The sequence below is a fragment of the Apis mellifera genome, linkage group LG1 (genome assembly GCF_003254395.2).
Source record: "Apis mellifera strain DH4 linkage group LG1, Amel_HAv3.1, whole genome shotgun sequence".
NCBI lineage: Eukaryota > Metazoa > Arthropoda > Insecta > Hymenoptera > Apidae > Apis > Apis mellifera.
Window position 1 is genome coordinate 8,317,398 of NC_037638.1, and position 24,124 is coordinate 8,341,521.

Here is a 24,124-nt window from a genome sequence, read left to right on the forward strand (position 1 = left end):
AACTAAAGCGTCCCTAAATTCGAGCGACACTTTCTATTTTCGTAAGCGTTACGAGTGCTCGTTGACAACGAGATCATTTCAACCTCTCGTTCGAGAGTTGGCCACGTGGGCGGAAGGGCTTGTTCCCTCGTCTTAGTCCAAGTAACGAGGGATGGCCGAGTCTTCTTCACCATCGATTTCCTGGGTAGGTACGTGATTCGAGGGGAATCCGCCGACCCAATTCTTCATCGATGTCAACAACGACAACGGTTATTTTCGAGCGGATCTATTCTCGATTGGAAGAAAAAAAAAAAAGAAGAAAAAGAAAAACTATTTATTTTCGATCGAACGTTTTTCTGACGCGCGATGTACGTTATGCCATTTTTGAGGAAATTTCTTTTATGGTATCCTTTTAATTATTGATGTAATAGAAGAATCTTCTTTTACATATATATATATTTACTACAATAGTTTATTTACTTGGAGAGAAACAGATGTTTAAATTCTTCCCATTAATTATAATCTCCCTTCATTTAATAACTTTCGTATATTTTCTGCAATATATAATAACAATTCCTAATCTGAAATTTGACTCGAAATCGTATAAATAGAAACAGTTCTTAGTAATCTTTATCGTGTACATCCATATAATTAAAAAAATTCGTACATAAACATATGTACTTTCTCACGCTTCGCAATATAAACCAGAGATACAAATCTTACGCGGATGAATCCTGGATTGATTCACTCCTTCGAAACGATCCGCAAAGCGGTCCAAAGAAAGCGAAATTGTGATGTGACGGTTGCTGCGTGCTGGCACAAAATCCTCTCCCTTCCTTTCTATTCGAGTTTCCGTCGGCCTGTTATGCAACCAATCCCCGAACGGGACTTGCACTACCAAACATCCGTGGCATGTTGTCCCTGTACACATTCCCAACACCCGGTATGGCGTCTAGCTTCTAGCTTAGACCGCGGACAAGCTTCGCCAAAATTCGAGGCGGAATACCACCCCTCGCGACCGTCCCAATTGCCCATCTAAAATCGTTTCTAGATTGGATCTTGCGCGCAATCTCTATAATTAAACAACCACGGCCTGTTGAACCGGTGGGGAGGGAAAAAAGAAAGAAAGAGAGAGAGAGAAAGGAAGGAAGAAAGAAAACGTGTTTCCATCCCTTCTTACGTGGCCGGTTAAAATTAAGGGGAATTATGGGCGCGGGAGCGTGGTCGATGAGCGTGAAGCCGTTCTCGGGAGCGAGGATTCACTTATCGGTTCCGCGCCGATGTCCAATTCGAAATAACGTATAAATACGTACGTGGAGGGATCCAACGTTCGTTTAATCACGCACAGCCGTTGCTTGTTGGCAGGAACCCGTGCTTATTAAGCTTCGGGCCACGCCTGAACGTTACGGATCAAATCTCGAGACACACACGGTTTAATAAGGATGGTATTAATACGCAGCCTATTTTCTGGCGCGAAATATCATTTCCGACCGAGCCGACTGTATTCGAATGACGACTGTATCAACCACTGTGGAAGTTCTAATCTAGGTCTCTCTAAATTAATCGTCCTTGGGAGATTTCTTTTTTTTTTTTATCTCTTTCCTCTTACTTTGCGCAAAATCGTAATTACGATTATATAGTCTTTTCTTGTAAATCTATTAAATGTTTTCTATTAAAAGCCACGTTCGAAAATAAAAGTTCTCGAAACTTTTAACGAATAATCACTTCCTTGCTCATATCGAAATTCCGATCGGGATGATACAAGATGTCCGATGATGCAAGATTAAAAACTCGATGAATCGTGGACCAAGATCTCGAGAGATCGCCTCGAGCGCGAGATGGATCTCGGTTCTAATTTCGCCTTTTAAGCTTTCGACGCTTTTACGGCCGCGTGATCAACTCTCTCGTGGTGCTCATCACGAGCGAATAAGATCAGAGAAACCGTATGATCCGAAAGAGGATGGAATCGAGGAGAGAGAAAGAGAGAGAGAGAAGGAAAAGGAGAAGAAGGAGGAGGAGGGATGGCCGGTTAATTCTTAAGCGGATCAAAAGGGATGGTGGCGGTATTACGAGGCTCGATTGAAATAATGAGCAACGAGGAGTCAGCGAATTTTCGAGAGAGAGCTCAATCAACCGGCATAATATCGCTACATGCACGCCATTAGCCGACCAGAATATTAATTATTCGATGGCCTCGACTAAGCGCATCCTTATCTCTTCCTCTTCTTTCGCCACTCATTATCTCTCTTTTTCTTTTCCTTTCTCTTCCTTCTTCTTTTTTTTTTTTTAGGTACGATTGACATAATTGTTTAACAAACGAGGCTGACTTGTCATTCATCGAGGAACTTCCTGTAATTAAATATATGTGTTTCGTGTGGCTCGATGACTCTTTTCATCACGTATTTCCTCGTGATATCATTCGAAAGGAGTTGACAGGCTTGTCTCGAATTATGCGATCATGCGATCGAACGAGTGAAAAATTGGAATGATTAAGAGGAAACGAAATTGATATTGAATTTTAAGATTCAATCGTAATAGAAACTTTTTATGTGCATTTGTATTCGTTTGAACGAATAATATTTAAGGATATTTAAGATATAAATAATAAGTAAGCTTCCTTTTAAAGCGCATTTTTAATTTTATTCTTACAAGGATATCGAAGAAGATCGTTTTCCTTAAAAAATAATTCATAAAGCATTATTCGCGCATCATTGCCGATCTCTCGAAATTACTCACCATTAAAACGGATGTATAATCGAGGCAATTTAAGCGAGATCATGCGCCGATAAAAATAATTCAAATTGCAAGATTTCGCGCGATAACAACTTGGCATCGAGATGTTCTTCGTGTGCAACGGTGAACATCAACATGATAGTATAACCAACATCTCGTTAAACATCGCGAATAAAACTCTGATAAAATCGTGGCGGAAATTCGAGAATGTTTTGACGTACGGTGAAAAGCCATTGGGGATTTTTAGACGACATTTTCGCGCGTTTATTTCTCGAGAAATGGATAATCCATTGTCGCAACAATTATTACGGGAGCTCGTTTATTTCGGTTGTTTACTCTGAGTGTTAAACTTGTCATTACCTCCCACGATTTTGTCTGTATTGCAAAACCATTGTTGAAATTCGTGACGAATGAGTCAATATATTTTCACATTTGTCCTCAAGCCTAAAATTATGGCGCTCCTTGGGAATCTTGCGGATTAAAAGATGTTACACGGATATTCGTGTATTATAATTACAACGACAATATCTTGATAGTCGTAAAATCAGAGTTTTCGCTATTGCATGGCAATGCACTTGTTCATTGAAATTCTTGGCCAAAAAATAAATAACGTTCCGTTTTCTGTACTTGATAAAAATAAGTCTCTTTGAATCATAGGCTACGGATAAACATCGATTCATCGTTCATACACGTGAAACTACGAATTCACTAATAAACTGGGCTGTGGTATATGAATCAACGAATTATTTCTGTTTCGATTCTATCTAGTAATTTTCTATTAATGGCTTCCGTCGAGCTATTAAAAAACCAGCCAATTTATTTAAATCCCCAATTTTCTTGGACATTTTTCGTTCTTCTTTCAGAAACTCTGCAAGGCATTAAAGTTACGATACTTTCGAAACAATAATTGTCAAATTAAAATATTATCGATGCTTATTAAAAAAAGAATAAATGTCCTCGAAAAGATTATACAAATGTTTCTTACTACTTCGAAAACAAATACGTTATCCAAATAATTGAAATAAAATACCTATAAAAACCTTTCCCAAATCAAAATTATACACACTCTCTCTCGTTTTTTCCATTCCAACTCTCAACATCCTCTCAACAATATATCCCTCCTTTCTATCTCGCCTCCTACTCCTTCCAAATTGGTAAATCAAGCTGTCCCCTCCCAAAAAAAAAAGCATAATCGAGGCAACACGTTGGAAATTTCGTACAACAAGAGGCTTTCATCTTATCGACGACGAGCGTGGATAAATAAACGCGTGTCCTCCCTTCGATCCTTGGACGCCGGGGATTCCGTTCCCAAAGAAGCGGAGGAAGAGTTGTGCACGCGTGGACGTAAAAAGGAGGGAGGCGGCCATGCTCGAGATGGATGCAACAATGCTCTTAATGAACCCCGCCCCGGCTTATTACCAGCCCCGTATCCCCCGTGCCCCTGCCTTCCTTCGATCCTCATTGTTCGATCCATTGGAGTTCGAGGTAAGTTTAAGGCATGAATCAGCTGGTAATAATCGCGCTAACGAGCGGCTTTCGCGAATTCGTCGCCGGATATCGGATCTCCCCGGCGACATCCGCCGTTGCGCCATCGTCCCGATCGGCCGATGACTCCGCACGATTTCTGACAACGAGGCGACACGCATCGTGAATCGTAAATTGATTTATTATCGAGAGAAAGTCGCGTCATTCGATCGATTGAATGATCCACGAGGAGTGGAGATTTAAATGTGAGATTTTTGCGCGAGAATTAAATTTTTCCACAAAAATGTAATTGAACACATGATTTTATGTTTTGCATAGAATTCGTATCTTCCATGATACGTAATTCATATGATTAGAAATTAAGAAGATGAGAATTAGGAGGTTGAACGAGTTAAGAGAGTTTTAATGTTTTCACAAAATTTGCTGTTAACGAAGAGTTGTACTTAATGAATTTTCCTATTTTTTAATATAAACTATTCTCGTTTCAGCAAGAACGTTTGTTAAAACTCGAACAAAAATTTTGACGCGAGAAATCAAACACATATATATCACATATATGTTGAATCATAACGAGTAACAATTGGAATTGTATATATAGTTATTACACGTGTAAGAACACTTTAGCATAAATACAAACCATTGGTGAGATCGCACATTTTATCGGGATAAAAGCCTGCGGCACAATTCGTTCCGTGCACCCGATGCGAATTAATGGTTAATTAAGAGGTCCTTACCATCTCGTATACTGCGCATATACAATCTCGATTACAAACTGCAAATAAATTCTTTAATTACCATTTAATTATTGCTCGTGGCCTCGTGTGCGCCACATATTGCTACACGAAATTGCTACTCACAGCTCACCTAATTCAAATTCGAGACGATACACGAGACCCATCGCGCCACCGTATTCACGATACAGACGTATCAATCTTTGTAATTTAATTTTCTTTCGGTTGCGCTTATGGGTGGAGCAATTAAAGAGACGCGATTCATTGCTCTTTGGTTGGTTGTTGTTGGAGTGCCCGCTCCATCATCCGCTCCATTCCCTTTTCTTATTTTTCTCTCGCGAGATAAATATCAATTTTAATTACATCTCTCGGTTTCTTCGATTTCCTTTTTTCTTTTTTTTTTTTCAATAAGGAAAAGGCAGGGGAGAATGAAATAATTCGAAAACAATTTAATAATTTTAGCAGCTTAGCGAATTGATGATTGTCCAGTTGTTAATTATCTTTTCACGATTTTGTAATACATTGGAAAATTTAAGTGAGAAATTTATTGAAATTTACAGAATGTATTTGCACAAAACATATCTTCGAAATTTCTCATTCCAAAATCTAGACATTGCAATATAATTTATTCATCGTGTAAGAAACAGTCATTTACAATTACATGATCTTTTTCTTCGTCACTTTCATCATTCTAATCACAAAAAAATCAGCTTTGTTACAAAAATACGAAATCAATTAAAAATAATCAATTCCAAATTATTCTAAATATTCCACTTACCTTACCATTTCATCATTCACATCGCTAGAAACTCGAAACCAATAACAATTTCAACGCGATGTCTCACATTTTTCCAAACGCTTGAGACCTACAAAATACAATTTGTTAAAAACCTTAAATATTTTCTCTATTATCAAGTCAAAAGGAACCACGATAAAAGAAGCAATAGGAGTAAGAAAAAAAAGCTGGAGGCACTGAGTCAAACGAAGGAAGAGACTTTTGCATCGAGAAATGAACAGGCGTTTTATTTCGACGGGGGATGCCTAGTGCTATAAGATCGTTATTCCTCACCATTCCAGAATTTCCGAATTCGGATCGCAGCGAGACGATCGATGAGCATTTTAACGGGCGAATTATTGAAATAAATTGTGGCTGGCCGCGCCGTTCGTATCCCGCCTATTTGTAGCGGGAAGTCCAATCAGCTGGCTTCGAATATTCCCGTGCCGACTTGTTGACCGCGTTTTTCCTCAGAGAGAGCACCAACCTGTCTGGATGGACGCGTGTTACACCAGCTGCTGCTGTGTATATACGTGTCGTGGACTCTCGTTTCACTTGTTTATTAATTGTACTTTATGCGAATTCGTTTTCTTTCTGATGCCTTCTCTCTTGAAATATTCCCCTTTTTATATTTATACCTTTATGATGACAAGAAGTGACACAAGGAACAATTTTTATATATATACTTGGTGATGTGCCATGATCGTGCCACATTTTTAAGTTGTTTTTAATTATCGAGATTATTGAAGCAATTATTCGAGACATTCTCTTTTTTACTTTATCATCATTCTTTTTGAATTGGGATATTAAAATTGTGACAATTTCTTCCACATGTCTACTTAACTTTATTTCCAATTAATTTGTACTATTCAAAAGGAAGATTATTTATTTGGAATGATTTTCAAAATTGTACACACCTTTCCTCAATTTTTCTCAAAAATGTTCACATCGAGAAAATATGCGTGTTCAAATCCTTTTCGATACCTCTTCGTTATTTCATAACCCGTTCACGAACTACGTTAAAAGCAACGACTGGCCCCGAATCGCACGAACCACTCGCGCACACGTTCGAGTAGGAGGGCCATAAGCATCTTATCTTAACCGGAATTCGCGGAATCTTATATTATTTCATCGGCCATAACACCCCGCCATCCCAAGGCTTTAGATAGAACTTCCGAATCCGCATATCTAATTTCTTCTTAGCCCAACGTCGCACCTTCAATCTCGTCTCTCCCCACGAACCAAACATACGTACATTCTCTTCCAAGAAGGAATTCAAAGGAGAAAAAGAAATATTTACGAAAGGTAGACGAACAACAAAATAATCGGGGAGGGGGGTGAGATAAAAGTTGAAGCGGGTCCAAGCGTTATTACGCTTGGTAACCAGCTAATAAAATTTGTTTCGTGTTCCGATGCGGCGAGCGAACAGGTTAAAGTCATTTCCAGAGAGTCGCCCGTTTCCCGACTTCTTTATTTCCACGCTCCTTCGCGTTTCAACGGGTTTCCTTTTGCCGATTTTTCTACGAGCAAGCGTGGGCTCGTTTATTCTTCGTTGTTTTATCTCGTTGCGCGCGTTTTTCGTCCAATCCCGGGCTGAGCACTTTTGAAACGGGTTTTCTCCGATTCACGTGGGAAAGATACTGGTCAGAGCGTTAGAGGGACGATTGGGTGTATATTGGGAAATGCTTCGAATTTATCGCACAAGGGAAATTTCGGTGAAGATGGTGGAATCGAGTTTGGAAATGAAAAGAAAAAAAAAATTGTGGCGTCGAATGAAAAAGTGAAAGTGTAAGGAATATTAGTGGAACAATTTTTAACGTACTGTCATTTCTGTTTACTCTTACTCTGGCTGTTGAATTATTATCACGTGGGAAGAAAATTCGAATCGATTCTCTTATGTATCTTTCGCGCGAAAGAAATATTTCAAGATCGATTCTTCGAAAACGAAGAGTTTTGTTAAAAATTGTCTTTTCACGCTCTACGATTTAAATTTGCATTATCAGATACAGGTTGTTGTGAATAAAATTTCGTGTAATGGCGCGTGTTGTATCAGTTCACTATTTGCATATCTTTGTCGTCGGACCAAGGAATTTATATCGTGGGGGGGGTATTTTTACGTTGGATCAGATACGGATTGGTGTGAATGAAAATTTGTGTAAACGTCGTCGTATCGATTCCCTATTTGCATATTTTCGTGATCGTCCAATATCGGATCAGATACCGGATGAATGAAAATTTGTGTAATGATCGTTTGTTCCATCGATTCACTGTTTGCATATTTTCATGGCCAGATAAGAGAATTTTATCAATAGATATTGAATAAAAATTTTAAACGGGGGGGAGAGGAAATAATATGGGATAAAAATTTGTGTATATTGTGATTCGCTATACAGTGGGTCCTCCATTTGCATGTTTTTGTAATCGGGTAACAAAGTTTATTTGCGCAGATAAAATTGTATTAAGCGGATGAAAATCTGTAACACGCGTAATATTTTATATTTGCTTCTTATCCTTTTTTTCTTGATTGTAATCTTATTACCATCAAAAGGTCTTAAAGGATTCGAACGTACAACTGTAAAGTTTGAAATCTTATGCGGGCAAGTAGAAAAGTACCGTGCTTGATCGGTCGTAGATCAATAATCACATTCACTTTATAACACTCGTTAAATTCCGCGTAGAAATTCTTTACATACGATTTTTTTTCTTCTAATATTCGTAAGAAATCCTTTCTTCCATTTGTTCTAATAAAATTCTAAAAAATAAAATCTGTACGAAAATTTCTATAAATCGAACAGATACTCGTCATTAAACTGAATAAATATTCGTACGTTTATGCAAAATTTACAATGTATTCATCGTTGATTTTTTTTTCTTTTTTTTTTTTATCTTTCATATCATCTCTTCTTGGATCTTTATATTTCCCTTTTCGATTCTCTTGGGCCAAAACATTTTTTTTTCGAAAAGGACACACCACACATAGGCAAGGCGACGTTACCATTCCTCGTATTACACGCGTTTACGATCTCGATTCTGGGTTCTTCTCGCGGCTCCAGCCGAGGATTGGTTGCGTCATCGGTTTCGGTTTAGACCGTAAAGACCGTTTTATGCGAAAAGTCCGGGGCGCACAATGGCGTGGTCGACTGGTTTCAAAGGTGCTCCTCGCCTCTCTCTTCCTCTCTTTTTCTCCCTCGCTTCCGTGCCTTCGTTTTTCTCGTGCGGCACAAGTCTCTCGGGCCCGGACACAATGGAGCAATTATAACGAGCAGACGAATACCGGGTAAACGAGGCGTAGTAATGAATTTGGTGTAGCCGCAATAAAAGCGTTCGTGAAACGTTTGCCCCGGCCGCGCTCTACCGGTTGCATAAATCTGGCCGACATAAATGCTAAATAATTCCACGGTAACGTGGAATATATACTCCTCCCCTTTCTCCTCCCTTCCTTCGATCAGTGGCTGGTCGCTTCTGAATCGACCGTTATATTTGTTTCGAGGCTTAATGGTTCCACAAGAGCCGATCGTGCATACGAGAAATAAATAGGTGGCGACTCGCTACGTGGAGGAAGTATATAGTTTCTTTAGACTGTTATTATTTGTTCGACCGATTTTCCGCGGCGCCAAGCTGGAAATGTTAGGCAAACTTTAGGCGTTTCGTTGCCAAATCTCGTTCTATCATTTGTTCTATCATTGTCTTCGTGGCGCGGAAACGTGGTCTCGGGCCCATTATTCGGGTAGAAATGAAGTTACGTTCCTTGCTCGTTTATTTATTATTTAAATGAAATTTCTCCCAATCCACCTTAAATCCGTTTTACAAAAGTCGGCTAGAAATTCGAATTTGTCCATTGTATTATCGATTCAATGATCGATCATTATAATATCGTGATTACGAAGAAAATCAAGACGATAGAAAATTTTCAATATTTAACTTTCATTATTAGATTGTTAGAATTTTTATGTAACTGTAAAATATGTTCAAATATCCAAAATACAGAAAAAATATATATAACAATTAAATTAAGCTCCTATATACTTCATATCACAAATCATTGTATTCATTTAAATTCAAATTTTCATAAAAAGTAATGCAAAAAAGAATTAAAAATTTTCAATCAAAATCCACTCAGAAAGTAAAGAAAACCATACCATTGAAATCGCTTTTTGAATCATCCCGATATCTCGATCCGTTGCCGAGATATAGGGACTCGAAGTTTCCATAGCGTTTAACATAGGGCAAAAATTATGAATGGACTCGTGACCTAGTAACCTACATTATTTCTTGGAAATGCGTACTACGTTTTTCTAGGAATCGCGTCTATTGCTTATCTGGAATTTGGGATAGGTCAGTGAGGCGAGGTGCGAGCGAGGGATCCGAATAACTGAAAAGGACGAAGATAATAAACGATTACAAATTACCTTTTTCTTTACACGACGATATCTCGGTAACCGAAAGTCGTATCGAGATGAATAAAAAAGCGTTTTAAAAGGGAAGGATCCGCGCTTCTAATGGTCTTTGATTCATTGACCGGAAGTAATTAACTTCGGAGTTATAACCTTTCAAAGTTTTCCTAATTTTAATAGAATTTAATCGGGTTTAAAGTATACGATTAAAAATTACCTTTTCTTTAGAAGATGATATCTTGGGAACCGGAAGTCGTATCGGGATAAACGAAAAAGCGTTTTAAAGGGTAAGATTCCACGCTTCTAACAATCTTTCATCCATTGACTAGGCATCATTATCTTCGGAGTTATAGCGGATCAAAATTTTTCTAATTTTAATAGCCTTTGATCGGTTTTAAAATGCATGGTTGAAAATTATTTTTTTCTTGATTCTGATATGATAATATCATAACATGATAATATGATGACGTGATAATATCTCAGGAAAGTTTAAACGGAAAAATTCTGCTCTTTTAAAGAAGTAAAAACAAACTCTTTTAAAAACAAAGTATTATCGATATTTGATCGTGGCTTCGTTCCTTCTTTTTTTTTAAATCCAAAATTTTATTATTCAAAATAGCTTTTTCCTCGTTTAATTTTACAATAACGATGCACTGTTTCACGCGCGAGAAACACATTGTTCGCATGACTGTTCTCAGGAAAATTCCTTGGTTTTTACCGTGCCCTGTTTCTGAAGGGAATTATAAAGAAGCATAGACGTGTGTAAATGTCCAAAGTGCACACCATTTATAATTTTGTAGGAGAAAAATGAGCACACGTTCCGTATGGGATGACCACGTATGGAAATACGTGAGAGGTATTTATTATTATTATATGCTAGGAAATGAATTGAGCGATGGAAAAAGGAAAAGACACGCGTAAGAGGAGATTCTCCCTTCTTTTTTTCTTTTCTTTTCGTAACGCGCACTTTTTATAACTTTCTCGATTACAAATAGGGTAATTTGGAGTGCAAACAGGCATTCTTTCATGTTTCTCATCGTTCCATTATGATCGTTTAAGAGGCAAGGATAAGGCTGTGAATAACGATGCTCGCACTTCATTCCGATCCGCTTAATTTATGCGGGAATCGTCCATGCGATTGCTGAAAGAAGTTTTCTTCCAGATTGTTTTTCCGCCACGTCGGAAACTTGGTAACTTTGTAAGAGGTTGGAAAGACAATGGTGTCTGATAAAACGAAGGCTTTGATGAGGAATTCGTGATCGGTTTCTTTTTAAAGTAGTTTTCGTTGGACCATCGAGATTTATAAAATTTCATTTCTCTTTAATTTGTAATTTATAATTTTAATTTATTTTGTTTTATTAGATTTATTCTAATATTGTGAATATATGTTGAATATTGAAAAATAGTATACATAACTGTAATTCTTCTGGAATAAGATTTTGTATATTGGCATATACATATTCATAAAAAGAAAAGATTATTGCTCTAGATTCTACGTTTCCAGATTGATGAGTAGAAAATTTTAAATATTAATATCACATTTCATGCTTTCCAAGCTTTTCGTGTAAAATTGTGGAATTTGTTATTTTATCGTATAATGTTATTTTTGAACCACTCCATTGAGCCACTCCGAGTTGTGCATATTAATAAACTACTATTCAGATACGATTGCTCAATGGATTCTGCGTACCAGATGTGGCCAGCTTTGAAGTACGAACTAGCAATCTATCATAACGATGTCAAGTGATTCAACATCATTAATTTCAAATGGACAGTGGTCACTCTGATTAACGCCATCATACTTTGCGAAATTAGCGTTTAGTTGATATCGAAAAAGATATCTTGATACTTCCTGTCATTTATCTGATCTTATTGTATCTTATCTGGCATCCAGACATTTTCAAAACAAAACTTTTATCTTTTGTATAATCAACTGTATTTCCAGACTTTACACTTTGTTTTTATATAGAATTACGTAAAAATTTATACAATTATGTAAATTTTATGTACCATCTGCAATATCAATCCGTTTCACATTTATTTTACTTTCAAGCAACTTTGCTGTTTCCCTTGGTCGAGATTGCCCATCGTTCTTCCGAATCCCAGGTGACGATCATCGTTCACCGGATCGAGAATGTGATGGCCCGCTTCTCGAGCCGCTTCCAGAATGATATCCTCGAAGTTTGTCACGCTGTAGTTGAAGTATCTGATCTTAAGGGGATCGTCCGTCCCGCAATACTTGTCGCCGTGAATTCGAGCAAGCAGCTCGACGACTTTCTGAAGTAAGGGAGCACTTCCTCGTAGCTCCATCCGGGATTCCCCTCGCTCGCCCAATCGTCGAAGTCCTTTCGATTACCCAAGATGTATATCATCCCGTTGATGCTCGAATTTCCGCCAACGGCTTTACCTTTCGACCATACGCAACGTTTGTCTCTCATACCCAGACAGACACCCTCTTGCTGCTCGAGCTTTCACGTGTAGGAAAAATGATTGAAAAATTAGTCGATACATTCCCTTATTCGAAATAAAAGATATATATTGGAATATTCACATTATTCGAATCTACAATCTCCTAGAAAGAGAGAGAGTATCGAAGAATGAAAGATCGTTAAAATTATTCAAATCCACTTACCGCATAACGATAATTTTGCGGGCCCTTTAAGGTACTGAAGTAGAGACTAGGTGATTCGGTTTCGGGTAAAGGGTATCCTCCTCGTTCGATTAACAGAACGTTCCAATTCTTCACTTCCGTTAATCTGCGTGCCAAAATAGATCCCGCGCTCCCAGCACCAATGATCACAAAATCGAACTCCATTTTCGAATTTAAAATCTCTTCTTTGCGATCCCTAGGGTATTCGTTTGTATTGCTTAATCTGCAATGGGATGCGATTAACGTTTGTATCAGCATAGTGAAAACGGAAGTTGATTGCAACGTCGATGAGCAAGTCCCCCTCATACACGATTCCATGTTTCCGTGTGTTTATGTCAAGGGAAATTGATAACCTGAAAACGATAGAAATGTGAGTAAATTTGAATAAAAAATTGTTGTATCATTTATGTTATTGACCGTTTAAAATTTAATTTTAAATTTTTATGTCTTTTTGAATATTACAGATAAATATTTTAGCAGGAAAAATATTTACATCTAATTTAAATAAGATTAAAATTTTAATGAGAATGTTTTTATAGAAGATTAATATTAAGGAAATTTAATTTACTTTATTTGACTTATCTCTATATAACATTTGTCGTAAATTTTTTTGTTCAGAATTTATTGAAATTGATCTTTATGTGTAATTCTTTCTTCAAAGTGCACATTTAATCGTGTATGATACAACAAAGTTATATATATGTATATATATATGTATGTATATATGTATATGTACTTAAGTTTCTCTCTCCTTTTGTATTAAAATTATATGATATAATGGAATTATTTTTTTGATTTCACATATAAGTAAAAAAGATCGAAACATTTCCGAATAGGCCAATTTTTGTTTTTGTTTTAATAAATGTTAATAATTATTCAATGAATAACTATTCATGATTAAATATTTAATTCTTTTTTCTGAAGATTGAAAATTTATTTTTAAATTTACATTTATCGAACTTTAAATTAAATATTTTTCCAATGTGAAAAATACTTAAATATTTTTACGAAATGTGCATAAATATTGTCTTTAAATGTTTATTCATGATTTGCAAAATGCAAAACTTATGCTAAACAGGTATCGCAAAATTAGATATCAATTAAAATATGAATTGACATCAATTACGCTAATGTGTATTTAAAAATATTTTGTTACACAAAAATGACGTTTATTCTTCGTTTTATTCTCAATATCGCTATGGCATTTATACATATAATTATGATCAATTATACATACATTATACATATATTAATATAATAATAATTAGTTTAATTATTATATTATATTATATCAAAATATATAAATATTTTAACGACAACCTAATTGTCTAATATATATAATTTTATTTAAAATTATTTAGAATTTTATTTGATCTATTCATCGATAAAAAAATGTTAAAAATATACTAAATAAACATAAATTAAATGCAATGTAACGAAACGATATATCACAAAAGTACATTACAGTTGAATGTAATTTGTTTTAAAAATATACATAAATATATATTCTTTCATTCAAATATATTTTTAAATAATATTTAAAAAAAAAATATTTCCATTCAAAAGATTAATTCTTCCTTGTACAAGTTATAGAAAGTTTATAATATTTTTGAAAGAAAGTCTGTGAAAATTTTATTATATGTTATTATAGCTGGTATCGAGACGTTTTCAAAACATACTTTTCTTACGAATTATTTATATTTTAATTTTATTTTAATTTTTTTTTTTTTAATTGCCAACTCATCTATTTGTCAAACTTTACGCTTTTAGATTTTTGAGCAATATTTTCACGAAAATGTTTAATGAATAATGAATCTTTGAATGAAAATAATAATAATAATGAATCAATTTGAATCAATTTAAATAATATAAATGATTAACACAATCTATATATGTATATGTATGTATGCGTATATATGCATAAAAATTATAGATCATTGAATAATATATATTTATTGGAAAAACAAAAACGGTGTAAGAGAGAAAGATCGGCCGATTTTCATATTATAATTTATTTGAAGATATTATAATTTATATATTATAATTTAATTATAAGAAAATATTAAACATCCACTATATATATATTCCTTCATTAATTACAGATATTACATATCTATATACATATCCTATATAATACAACCCTTTATACTTGTATGCCCCAATCCTGTTTAATCAAATCCGCTCCCTTCTCAGCGATCATTATGGTAGGCGCGTTTATATTTGCGCTGGTGATGTTCGGCATGATCGACGCATCGATAACACGTAAATTCGTCACTCCGTGAACCCTCAATCTGGCGTCCACAACTGTTCTGGAATCATTTGCTGGCCCCATTCTGTTCGTGCAACACGCGTGAAAATTCGTGCCAGTGGTGTGTCTTATGTTACACTCGTAATATTCCTCGGTATCTGCGGTCAGGTTGCGACATTGGGGTACATCGTAGGTGTGGAAGTTGGCTTTGTACTTCTGCAAGATCGTCGTGTTCAACAAACTCTTCAACGTTGGCACAGCTTTCGCCAATCTCTTCCAATCGTCCGGCACGGTGTAGTAATTCGAGTAAATCTTCACCTGTTCGGCTGGATCGGCGTTACGTAACTCGATCACCCCGCGACTCAACGGTCTCATCAACGAGGCGTAAGCGATGATCAAGCTTCTCTTCATGATCACGTCTGTCATTATTTGTAAAATTTCATCGTTCGCGTTGTAAGAGTGCAACAGAGTCTTTAACCCGTTCTTATCGTAACGTTGGATTTGAGAGAACAATAATTGCACTTCCGGATATATGGATTTAGGATCGACAGGATTGATGAACGCGACGAGATCGTTGGCGAGGGTGCTTAACGGGCCGGTATTGAATTCCAAATACTCGTAAGCGGAGTCCAATTGATCCTTCTCGCTGGGGGCGGACGTAACCGACTCGTTCACGAAAGAGTAATACAGGCCGAACCATATCACGTGATCTTGAAGATTCTTCCCGACGGGCAGATCGACCAGAACGGGTATCCCCAATTTCTTCAAGTGCTCTTTCGGCCCGATGCCCGAGAGCATCAGTAGCTGCGGACTGACCATAGTTCCGGTCGAGAGGATCACTTCCTTCGTCGCTCTCACCTCCGCCGTTTCGTTGTTGCTCAAAGTGATTTGAACACCGACAGCGCGTTTACCCTCGAACAGAATCTTGTTCGCTCTGGTCGACGTTATCACGTACAAATTCTTCCTGTCTCTGACCGGAGTTAGGAAAGCTTTCGAGCAAGTTTGCCGTCTTCCTTCGTCGAGGGTGCCCAACACTCTTCCGAATCCCAGGTAACGATCACCGTTTACGGCTTTGAGAATCGGGTGGCCCGCTTCTCGAGCCGCCTCCAGAACTACGTCCTCGAAATCCGTCACGGTGTAATTGTAGTATCTGACTCTGAGGGGACCGTCCGTCCCGCAATACTTGTCGCCGTTTTCGGCTATGTATTCGGGCGAGCAGCTTATCGACTTTCTAAAGTAAGGAAGTACTTCTTCGAAGTTCCATCCAGGATTTCCCTGACTCGCCCAACCGTCGAAGTCCCTTCGATTCCCGAAGATGTGTATCATCCCGTTGATCACCGAGCTTCCTCCAAGCGCTTTACCCCTCGACCATACACATCGTTTGTCTTTGTTACTAAGACAGCTGCTTTCTTGTGGCTCGAGCTTTTAATCAAAAGAAATACGAAAAAAAGTTTTTTTTTTTGTTTGAATATGAACGATATATAATGGAATAATTATAGCTCGTAATTTCATTCATAAAAATATTTTATATCGCGTTAAATAGAACGAAGAGTGAATTCGATATAATTAGGTTAATTAGATTGAAAGAAAACGAGTAACGTGAGAAACAATCATATTAATAAATATAATTTGCATCATAAATGATATAGGAATTTTAATTTGAAAATTCGGAAACCTCTATGAGAAGATAGAGAACGTAATATTTTTCTAATCATTATTTTAAGAGATTTCTTAATAAGCATTGAAAATTACGAAATTTAATCAATATTGAATATCAAATAATATTTCTTTCTTTAATTTTTTATTTTTCTTAAAAAAAAATTATTTGCGTGTAATTTCTGCATAGATGTGGATGAATATTTTTTCCAAATAATCAACGAAAAATTTATATGCAATTTTCCAAGCAAGTTGGACCCTCTCTTTAAAGATAATCGTACGAATTATTTCTACATACCGTGTAATAGTAATCTTGCGGTCCGCCCAAGTTATTGTTGTAAAGGCCAGGTGGTATGGTTTCAGGTAAGGGATCCACTCCCCTTTCGATTAACAGAACGTTCCAATCCTCCACTTCCGTTAATCTGCGTGCCAAAACAGATCCAGCGCTTCCACCACCAACGATCACAAAATCGAATTCCATTTTCGAATTTAAAATTTTCTCTTCGTTACTTGTCGGATATTTGTTCGTATTGCTTAATTGACAACGGGATGCGATTAACGTTTGTATCAGCATAGTGAAAATGGAAGCTGGCGACGATTGCAACGCCGAGGAGCAAGTCCCCCTCGCACACGATTCCATGTTTTCGTGTATTTATTCGACTAGAATTAATTAAGATAAATTTGAATGGAAAATTGTTTATGGAAATAAATATAATAACGAGAACAATGGATGAAAATTTTTAAATCTAAATAATTTTATATGTAAGAAAATGTCTAGCATACGATATCCTGTCCCAAAATAATTTTTAAATTTAATTTAATTTTTTAATTTAAAATTTTATATGTTATTATCGGAAATAATATTTTGGTAACAAATTCCAAATGTCTACGTTAATTTAAAATATTATGAATAAAATAAGATTTTCAAGAATAATTATATCACCTAATACTTTAAATAAATGGTTCCTCCCTGTATTGTATTTTCTTCAATATTCAAATAACGTTTGACGAATATTACGTGACAAAACTTTATATATACATTTATATATATATATACATATATATATATATATGTACATAAGCTTCTCCCTCCTTTTATTTTTTACGTGGAATATAACGAAATTATCTCTTAAGCAGATAAGTAAGTATATATCGTCTCCTTCCCCTAATGTAAACGTTTAAGAGAAACTTTGTTTTTTTTATATTTAAACTTTGTTTTACAATGATAAAAATATTTTACAATATTTTATAATCAAATTGGATTTTAAAGCAAATATTACCATCTTAAGAATATAATTGCATTCTTATATTTTGAAGTACATTTAGAGTACAAAGTTGTTATATAAACAACTTATTGAATTTATGCCTCTGCTATAAAAAAGACGATAAAGAGATTCTTCGAAGAAATTTTTTGATTTTGAGGGATTATAGTACTTAACGAGAGAAGCAAAAGACTAATATTCCATTAAAAATAAATAATGTAATAAATTTTCATTCTTAACGTTCTTAACGTACAGTATATTACATTGCATAATAGTAATAATAATAATAATTTCTAATCGAAATAAGCAATTGTTTCTTTTTTTCAGAAATGGAAATTTCTGATAGAGTTATAAATAAAATAAAATAAAAATTTTTTATATAAAGAAAACGTTAATAAATTCTTTAAATTTTTTTAAAGGAATCTTTTTTGAATTTTTATTAAAAAGTTTAAAGACTTATATTTTTTTAAGGTACTAAAAAAAAATTCAGTTACATAAAATAACATATGATAAATTTTATCGAAATTAATATCGAAAATTTCTTAGAAATGATTATATGTAAAGAGTTGTCCTTGAATTAATGCACAATTATTTCTTTATCAAAATCATTATACTAATGATTATTTTAAATAGAATAACTGTTGTTTTTTTTCTTTTTTTTTTTTTTTTTGCATAAAAGAATGAAAAATACTTAAAGACTTTCGTTTTTCTCCGTTTATTTTAAATAAAATTGTTTTAATTTTCTTTTTACATTACATAATAGATACATTTACATAATAGATACAGATAATAATTCATAAAATTTCATAAATTTTACAAACATGTTTCTCAAATGAAAATTGATTGAGAATTTCTATTACGTAAGATTATTACGTATTATAACGTATTATAATAATGATAATTAAGTTTTTCCGATATTGATGAATTTTATTTTATTCAAATCAATTCAAATCAACATCAAATCATACTAATTATTTTAATTAATCTAGAAACTAGAAAACTTCTGTTCGAATGCTTGTGAAATAAGACTCGAATTTTTTGCAAAATGTTGCAAAAAGAAACTTCGGAATGTGGACTCAAGTATTATCATATTATAAAATCCAGGTATAATTGAAAATTGCCATTCGTATGAGTCACGATTCCCAAAAATAATTCAACAGTAAATACACATTGTAGCACGGGTCGCATATGATAAAATAATAAAATCGTTTACACGATTTTATCTTTATGCCCCAATTTCTTCAACATCTTTATATCTTTATGCCCCAATCCTCTTTAATTATATCCGCTCCCTTCTCCCCGATCATTATAGTCGGCGCATTAGTATTCCCGCTCGTTACTTCCGGCATGATCGACGCATCGATCACTCGCAAATTTTCGACACCGTGCACTTTCAACCTCGAATCCACAACGGCTCTGGAATCGTTAGCCGGTCCCATCATGGCCGTCCCACACGGATGAAACAACGTGGTGGACAAGTATTTCAGGTTGCATTCCCAATATTCATCGGTACCTGGCTTCGTGTGCCGACATCCGGGAATGTCGGGATAAAATAATTTCATATTATACTTCTTCAGAACCTTGGTGTTTAAGAGATTCTTAATGACATTCACAGATTTCAACAACGTGTTGAAATCTTCCTTCTCGGCGAAGTAATTCGGATAAATCTTGACAGGATCGGCCGGATTCGTGCTACGCAACTCGAGAAAACCTCGGCTCAAAGGTTTCAATAACGTAGCTGAAGAAAAAATTATTTTCATTTCCTTCACATCGTTTTCTATCTTTTTTATCAGATCATTGTCCACATTGAAGGCACGTAGGTAATCTCTTAACTGGCTTAAAAATTGTACCGGCATGAAGATAAATTGAACGTTCGGATACTTGGAATGAGGATCGTTCACGTCCACGAAACCGGTGAATTCGACTGGAAGGGTGCGTAACGGGCCAGTATTTTGTTTCAAATACTCGTAAACAGCGTCATCCAACTGATTCTTCTCGTCGAAAGGAGGTGTGATCGATTCGTTCGTGTACCTCAAGTAAAACGATAACCACGACACGTGATCTTGAAGATTCATCCCGACAGGCAGATCGACGAGAGTGGGTATTCCCATTTTATTCAAATGCTCTTTCGGCCCGATTCCCGAGAGCATCAGTATCTGTGGGCTGGCTATACTCCCCGCCGACAGAATCACTTCCTTCGTCGCTTTCACTTCAATCGGCTCGTCGTTGTCCAAAGTGATTCGTACACCGACCGCGCGTTCACCCTCGAACAGAATCTTGTCCACTCTGCTCGACGTCATCACGTACAGATTCTCTCTGTTTTTCACCGGGGAGAGGAAAGCTTTCGCACAACTTTGCCGTTGCCCATTGTCGATGTTGCCCATCGCTCTTCCAAACCCGATAAAGCGATCACAGTTCACTGGCTCGAGAATGTCGTATCCCGCCTGCTGCACGGCTTCCGACAATATGTTTATCGCGTCTGTTTCAGTGTAATTGTAATTTCTGATTTTTAAAGGACCGTCTGTCCCGCAATAATCGGTACCGTATTTGGCTATGAATTCGGGTGAACAGCTCAACGATTTTCTAAAATACGGGAGTACTTGTTCGTAATTCCATCCAGGGTTTCCTATATTTTCCCAAGTGTCGAAATCTCTTTTGTTGCCAAAGATGTAGAACATGGCGTTGATAACGGAACTTCCACCAAGGGCTTTACCCTTCGACCATCTGCATCGTTTGTCGACTTGGCTCAAGCAGGCTTCCTCTTGATTCTCCACCTTTACACAGAAATGATTAATATTAGATAAAGAAAGAAGGAATGGAATGTTAGGTTTTTTCTTTTTATTTCGTTTTAAAATTTTAATAATCAACGTTGTTGCATTTATTCGTTCCAATTTTGAATCGTTGAAATTATATGTTATAATAATATAACGATTATGATGTAAGTAGGAAAATTTTCGTTCCTAATCATTTTATATTGTAGAAAAATATACACGAAGAAAAATGTTTTCGCGAATACGATACGTGCGATACGATATGAAGATTCAAGTATAATATTAAACAAATATGTTTAAGGAAAAACGAACAGTCGCAGAATTATTGCGAAAATAATTATGATATTTAACGATGATTTGTTTCGATATTAAAATGATATTAAAATGATATAAATTTTACGTTGTAAATCATACGAAGAATAACAAGAAGGCAACAAGTATATTTTTGTTTCATAAAAAAATACAAATCTTATAAACAAACAACTATATCAATATATTTATAAAGAGTGATAATTCTCATATCTATAAAAAAAAGAAAAAAGAATAGCAAAGAAAATTCTGCAAGAAAATAACGATACAAAATATACGTCAAATACGATCTTCTTATCTGCTAATTTTTACACATTTTTTCCTATATCGATCATTCATATTTCATATCATTTATGCATAATTTATGAATTGTTACTGAAAAATAATTATTGAAATAAAATTTCTATCGATTTTTTCAAGGATAGAAAAACATACATACTTTCTCTCTCTCTCTCTCTCTCTCTCTCTCTCTCTCTCTCTCTCTCTTATCTTAAATAAATATTAAAATTAGCTTATTTATTTTCACCTTGTAAGCATAATCCTGTTTCAAACCCAAATTATTGGCGAAGAAACCAGGAATCTCGGTTTCGGGTAAAGGATACCCTCCTCTTTCGACCAACAAAACTTTCCAATCCTCCACTTCCGTTAATCTGCGAGCCAAAACAGATCCCGCACTTCCACCACCAACGATCACAAAATCGAATTCTATTTTCGAATCTAAAATCTCTTGTTTGCGATTTCTGGGGTATGTATTCGGATTACTTAATCCATAATAGGATGCCTCCAACGTTTGTAGAAATAAAGTAAAGATGCAAACTGGCGACGAGTGTAGCATCGGCGAACAACTTGTCGTCATACACGATTCCATGTTTCCGTGTTTTTTTCTTGATTTATTCACCGGGAATTAATGATTTCTCTGCAACAATATATTTTTTTTTATGAAATATAAAATGTATTAATCGATGATATTTAGATGTCAATTCTTATTTTGTTATTTTTGTCTTTCGAATATTTTTTGGAAAATTAAAGTCGAGTTTTATGAATTGAGCGATAAAAATAATATAACGCAATTCAAATGATTCTTCTTGAATCATAATTTCAAAAATTATTTGTTATTTGGATTGATTGTTGAATTTTCAAATAATACGAGCTATTGTATATGTATTCGTATGCATTCATTTCATATTAATTTTGTAAAAATAATTATAAGCAATATGTAATGAGAATTAATTATATCATTTAAAAAGAGTTAGAAAATTATATTATTTTTAAAAATTCTGAATATCTTTATATTTCCGTTCTAAATATAATTATGAAGATGAATACTAAGAGTTTATACTTAGTTTAAATAAAATTAATTTAAAAAAGAAAAAATTGTTAATATTTACCTCATACGTTCATCCGTGTTCTTTGCAATTTCTTCTTGTATTAATTTCTCTCTTCAAAAGAGAATTATATTATATTAATTGAGCAACTATTTATTGCTTTTATATCTCTAATCCCCTCTCTTTTAAAATTTTTCTTAAGTGATTAAATCTACAAATAATGTAAAACAAGTTTTTCTCTTGCTCGAAGCGAGATTTTTTTTGAAGCAAATGAGATAAATTATAAATAAAATAAATTAATACGCACTACGAAATTATTAATATAATCTAAAGTTAAAATTTAATTTTTGTTTACATAAAATAAGTTTTTCTTTAAAAGATTGAAAGATTGAAATAAACTAGAAATAACGCTGAATTAAATAACACAACGAGTTTTCGATTTATATTTTTAGATTTTCAGATTATAGAACGATATTTTTTTTTTTTTTTTGAGCAAGAATAATATTTTTGCTTGATTCACTTAATTTTACTATACTTCCCGTTACTTCGAAGTACTTTCATTTCGATTCGAGAACAAGATCAAGAATAGTGTATACTGTATGAGATGTGATAAGCAACTGACTTATATCGAAACAGTTTTTTTCCATTTTTGTGTATTTCATATTTACTCGAAATATACACATAATTTTAATTTTTTTTCGTAATTATACGATTTTATTATATCAATCCTCAAAAAACATCAAAATATAAGAGATAAAAAAAAAGTATCTATCTAAGCAACGGAATTAGTATGTTCCATTTTCAGTTAACGATAAAAATTTCAAATAATTTTATTTATTTAATTTAATTTTATTAATTTTAATAATAATCTCTCGATAGTGAATAAATTTTTAAGAGAATATTAAAACGATATAAAGGTCAAATGATAAAATTTAAACATTGAGAATTTTTGTTAATAAAATAAAAAACTATTTCTTATTTTTAGCTTATTTTTTTCATACCTTGTCGTCCATAGATCAGTTAACATGTCATCATTTCAGATTATCGGCAATTATTTATGTACTTGATTTCAATATTATACATTTTTATGATAATGAGATTGTCTCTAAAAACTAGAACTGGAAATTATTTATTTAAAATACGAAACGGAATAAAAATGATTAATTATAAATAAGTAAGTATTCTCATTTGAAAGAAAAATTTTACCTTCTTTTATATATATATAAATAATATTTAACGTATTTTTAAGACACGTATTAAAAGAAAAGAAAAAATTTAGAAGCAGATAAGGATAGTTCGCTATCTTTTTTAGAATTTTTTAGAAAAATAGTTTAATTAGTGCTGAATTTTCACAAGAGAAGAATACGCAACGTAACATTATCATTGATTAAATTAGACTAAGCAAAGTAGATAGAGAAATATTTATAATACGATACTTAATTTTGGCCTCACTTTTGCATAATCTAGCAGAGGAAGTGATAAATAATATTCTTGTGATTACATATTCTTTTTACGAGAAAAGAGAATTGATTTAAGTAGAAAGGATAGTATATATAATATACATAGTATAAGATAGAAATATTTTTTTTTTATATGGAAAATATTTTTAGAAATCACTTTTCTTTTTCTTTTTTTGTTTCGATTTTTGTTTAACAGAATTTAATTCAAGAATTTCGATATTATCTAAAATTTTGTTTGATATATTATATATATATATATATATATATATATATATATATATATATATCGAATAAAAAAAAGATAGAATATTTTTAAAAAAAATTCAAGATCAAATTTCAAGATATA

General features: G+C 34.2%; 4 protein-coding genes and 1 long non-coding RNA gene across 9 annotated transcripts in view; 1 reads left to right on the forward strand and 4 right to left on the reverse strand.

The window, feature by feature from the left end:
* Positions 1-24,124, forward strand: part of LOC408602 (MKL/myocardin-like protein 2) — a 285,759-nt gene that overhangs the window by 70,145 nt on the left and 191,490 nt on the right. The window lies entirely within an intron of this gene.
* Positions 465-9,498, reverse strand: LOC107964879. The gene is made up of 3 exons (XR_001704036.2): positions 5,998-9,498; positions 5,707-5,794; positions 465-5,619 (listed from the first exon to the last, which is right to left on the reverse strand). It is a non-coding gene; the product is annotated as an uncharacterized LOC107964879 (long non-coding RNA).
* On the reverse strand, positions 11,986-13,455 carry LOC102653881 (glucose dehydrogenase [FAD, quinone]-like). The gene is made up of 3 exons (XM_006567945.3): positions 13,316-13,455; positions 12,730-13,100; positions 11,986-12,565 (listed from the first exon to the last, which is right to left on the reverse strand). Exons 2-3 carry the CDS (start codon positions 13,063-13,065, stop codon positions 12,284-12,286), a joined length of 618 nt encoding a protein of 205 aa, XP_006568008.2. The 5' UTR covers positions 13,066-13,100; positions 13,316-13,455; the 3' UTR covers positions 11,986-12,283.
* On the reverse strand, positions 14,822-17,726 carry LOC410734 (glucose dehydrogenase [FAD, quinone]). The gene is made up of 3 exons (XM_394210.7): positions 17,595-17,726; positions 16,950-17,311; positions 14,822-16,417 (listed from the first exon to the last, which is right to left on the reverse strand). Exons 2-3 carry the CDS (start codon positions 17,289-17,291, stop codon positions 14,891-14,893), a joined length of 1,869 nt encoding a protein of 622 aa, XP_394210.5. The 5' UTR covers positions 17,292-17,311; positions 17,595-17,726; the 3' UTR covers positions 14,822-14,890.
* LOC408603 (glucose dehydrogenase [FAD, quinone]) lies at positions 18,613-22,932 on the reverse strand. The gene is made up of 3 exons (XM_392145.7): positions 22,382-22,932; positions 21,520-21,909; positions 18,613-20,687 (listed from the first exon to the last, which is right to left on the reverse strand). Exons 2-3 carry the CDS (start codon positions 21,859-21,861, stop codon positions 19,164-19,166), a joined length of 1,866 nt encoding a protein of 621 aa, XP_392145.3. The 5' UTR covers positions 21,862-21,909; positions 22,382-22,932; the 3' UTR covers positions 18,613-19,163.

Excerpts from the sequence above, each read along its gene's own strand:
- LOC102653881 (XM_006567945.3), bottom strand. The coding sequence starts at position 13,065 with ATGGAATCGTGTATGAGGGGGACTTGCTCATCGACGTTGCAATCAACT. Across the intron at positions 12,566-12,729 it reads CGCAAAATTATCGTTATGCG|CTCGAGCAGCAAGAGGGTGT; the intron begins GTAAGTGGATTT and ends TACACGTGAAAG.
- LOC410734 (XM_394210.7), bottom strand. The coding sequence starts at position 17,291 with ATGGAATCGTGTGCGAGGGGGACTTGCTCCTCGGCGTTGCAATCGTCG. Across the intron at positions 16,418-16,949 it reads CGCAAGATTACTATTACACG|CTCGAGCCACAAGAAAGCAG; the intron begins GTATGTAGAAAT and ends TTTGATTAAAAG.
- LOC408603 (XM_392145.7), bottom strand. The coding sequence starts at position 21,861 with ATGGAATCGTGTATGACGACAAGTTGTTCGCCGATGCTACACTCGTCG. Across the intron at positions 20,688-21,519 it reads AACAGGATTATGCTTACAAG|GTGGAGAATCAAGAGGAAGC; the intron begins GTGAAAATAAAT and ends TTCTGTGTAAAG.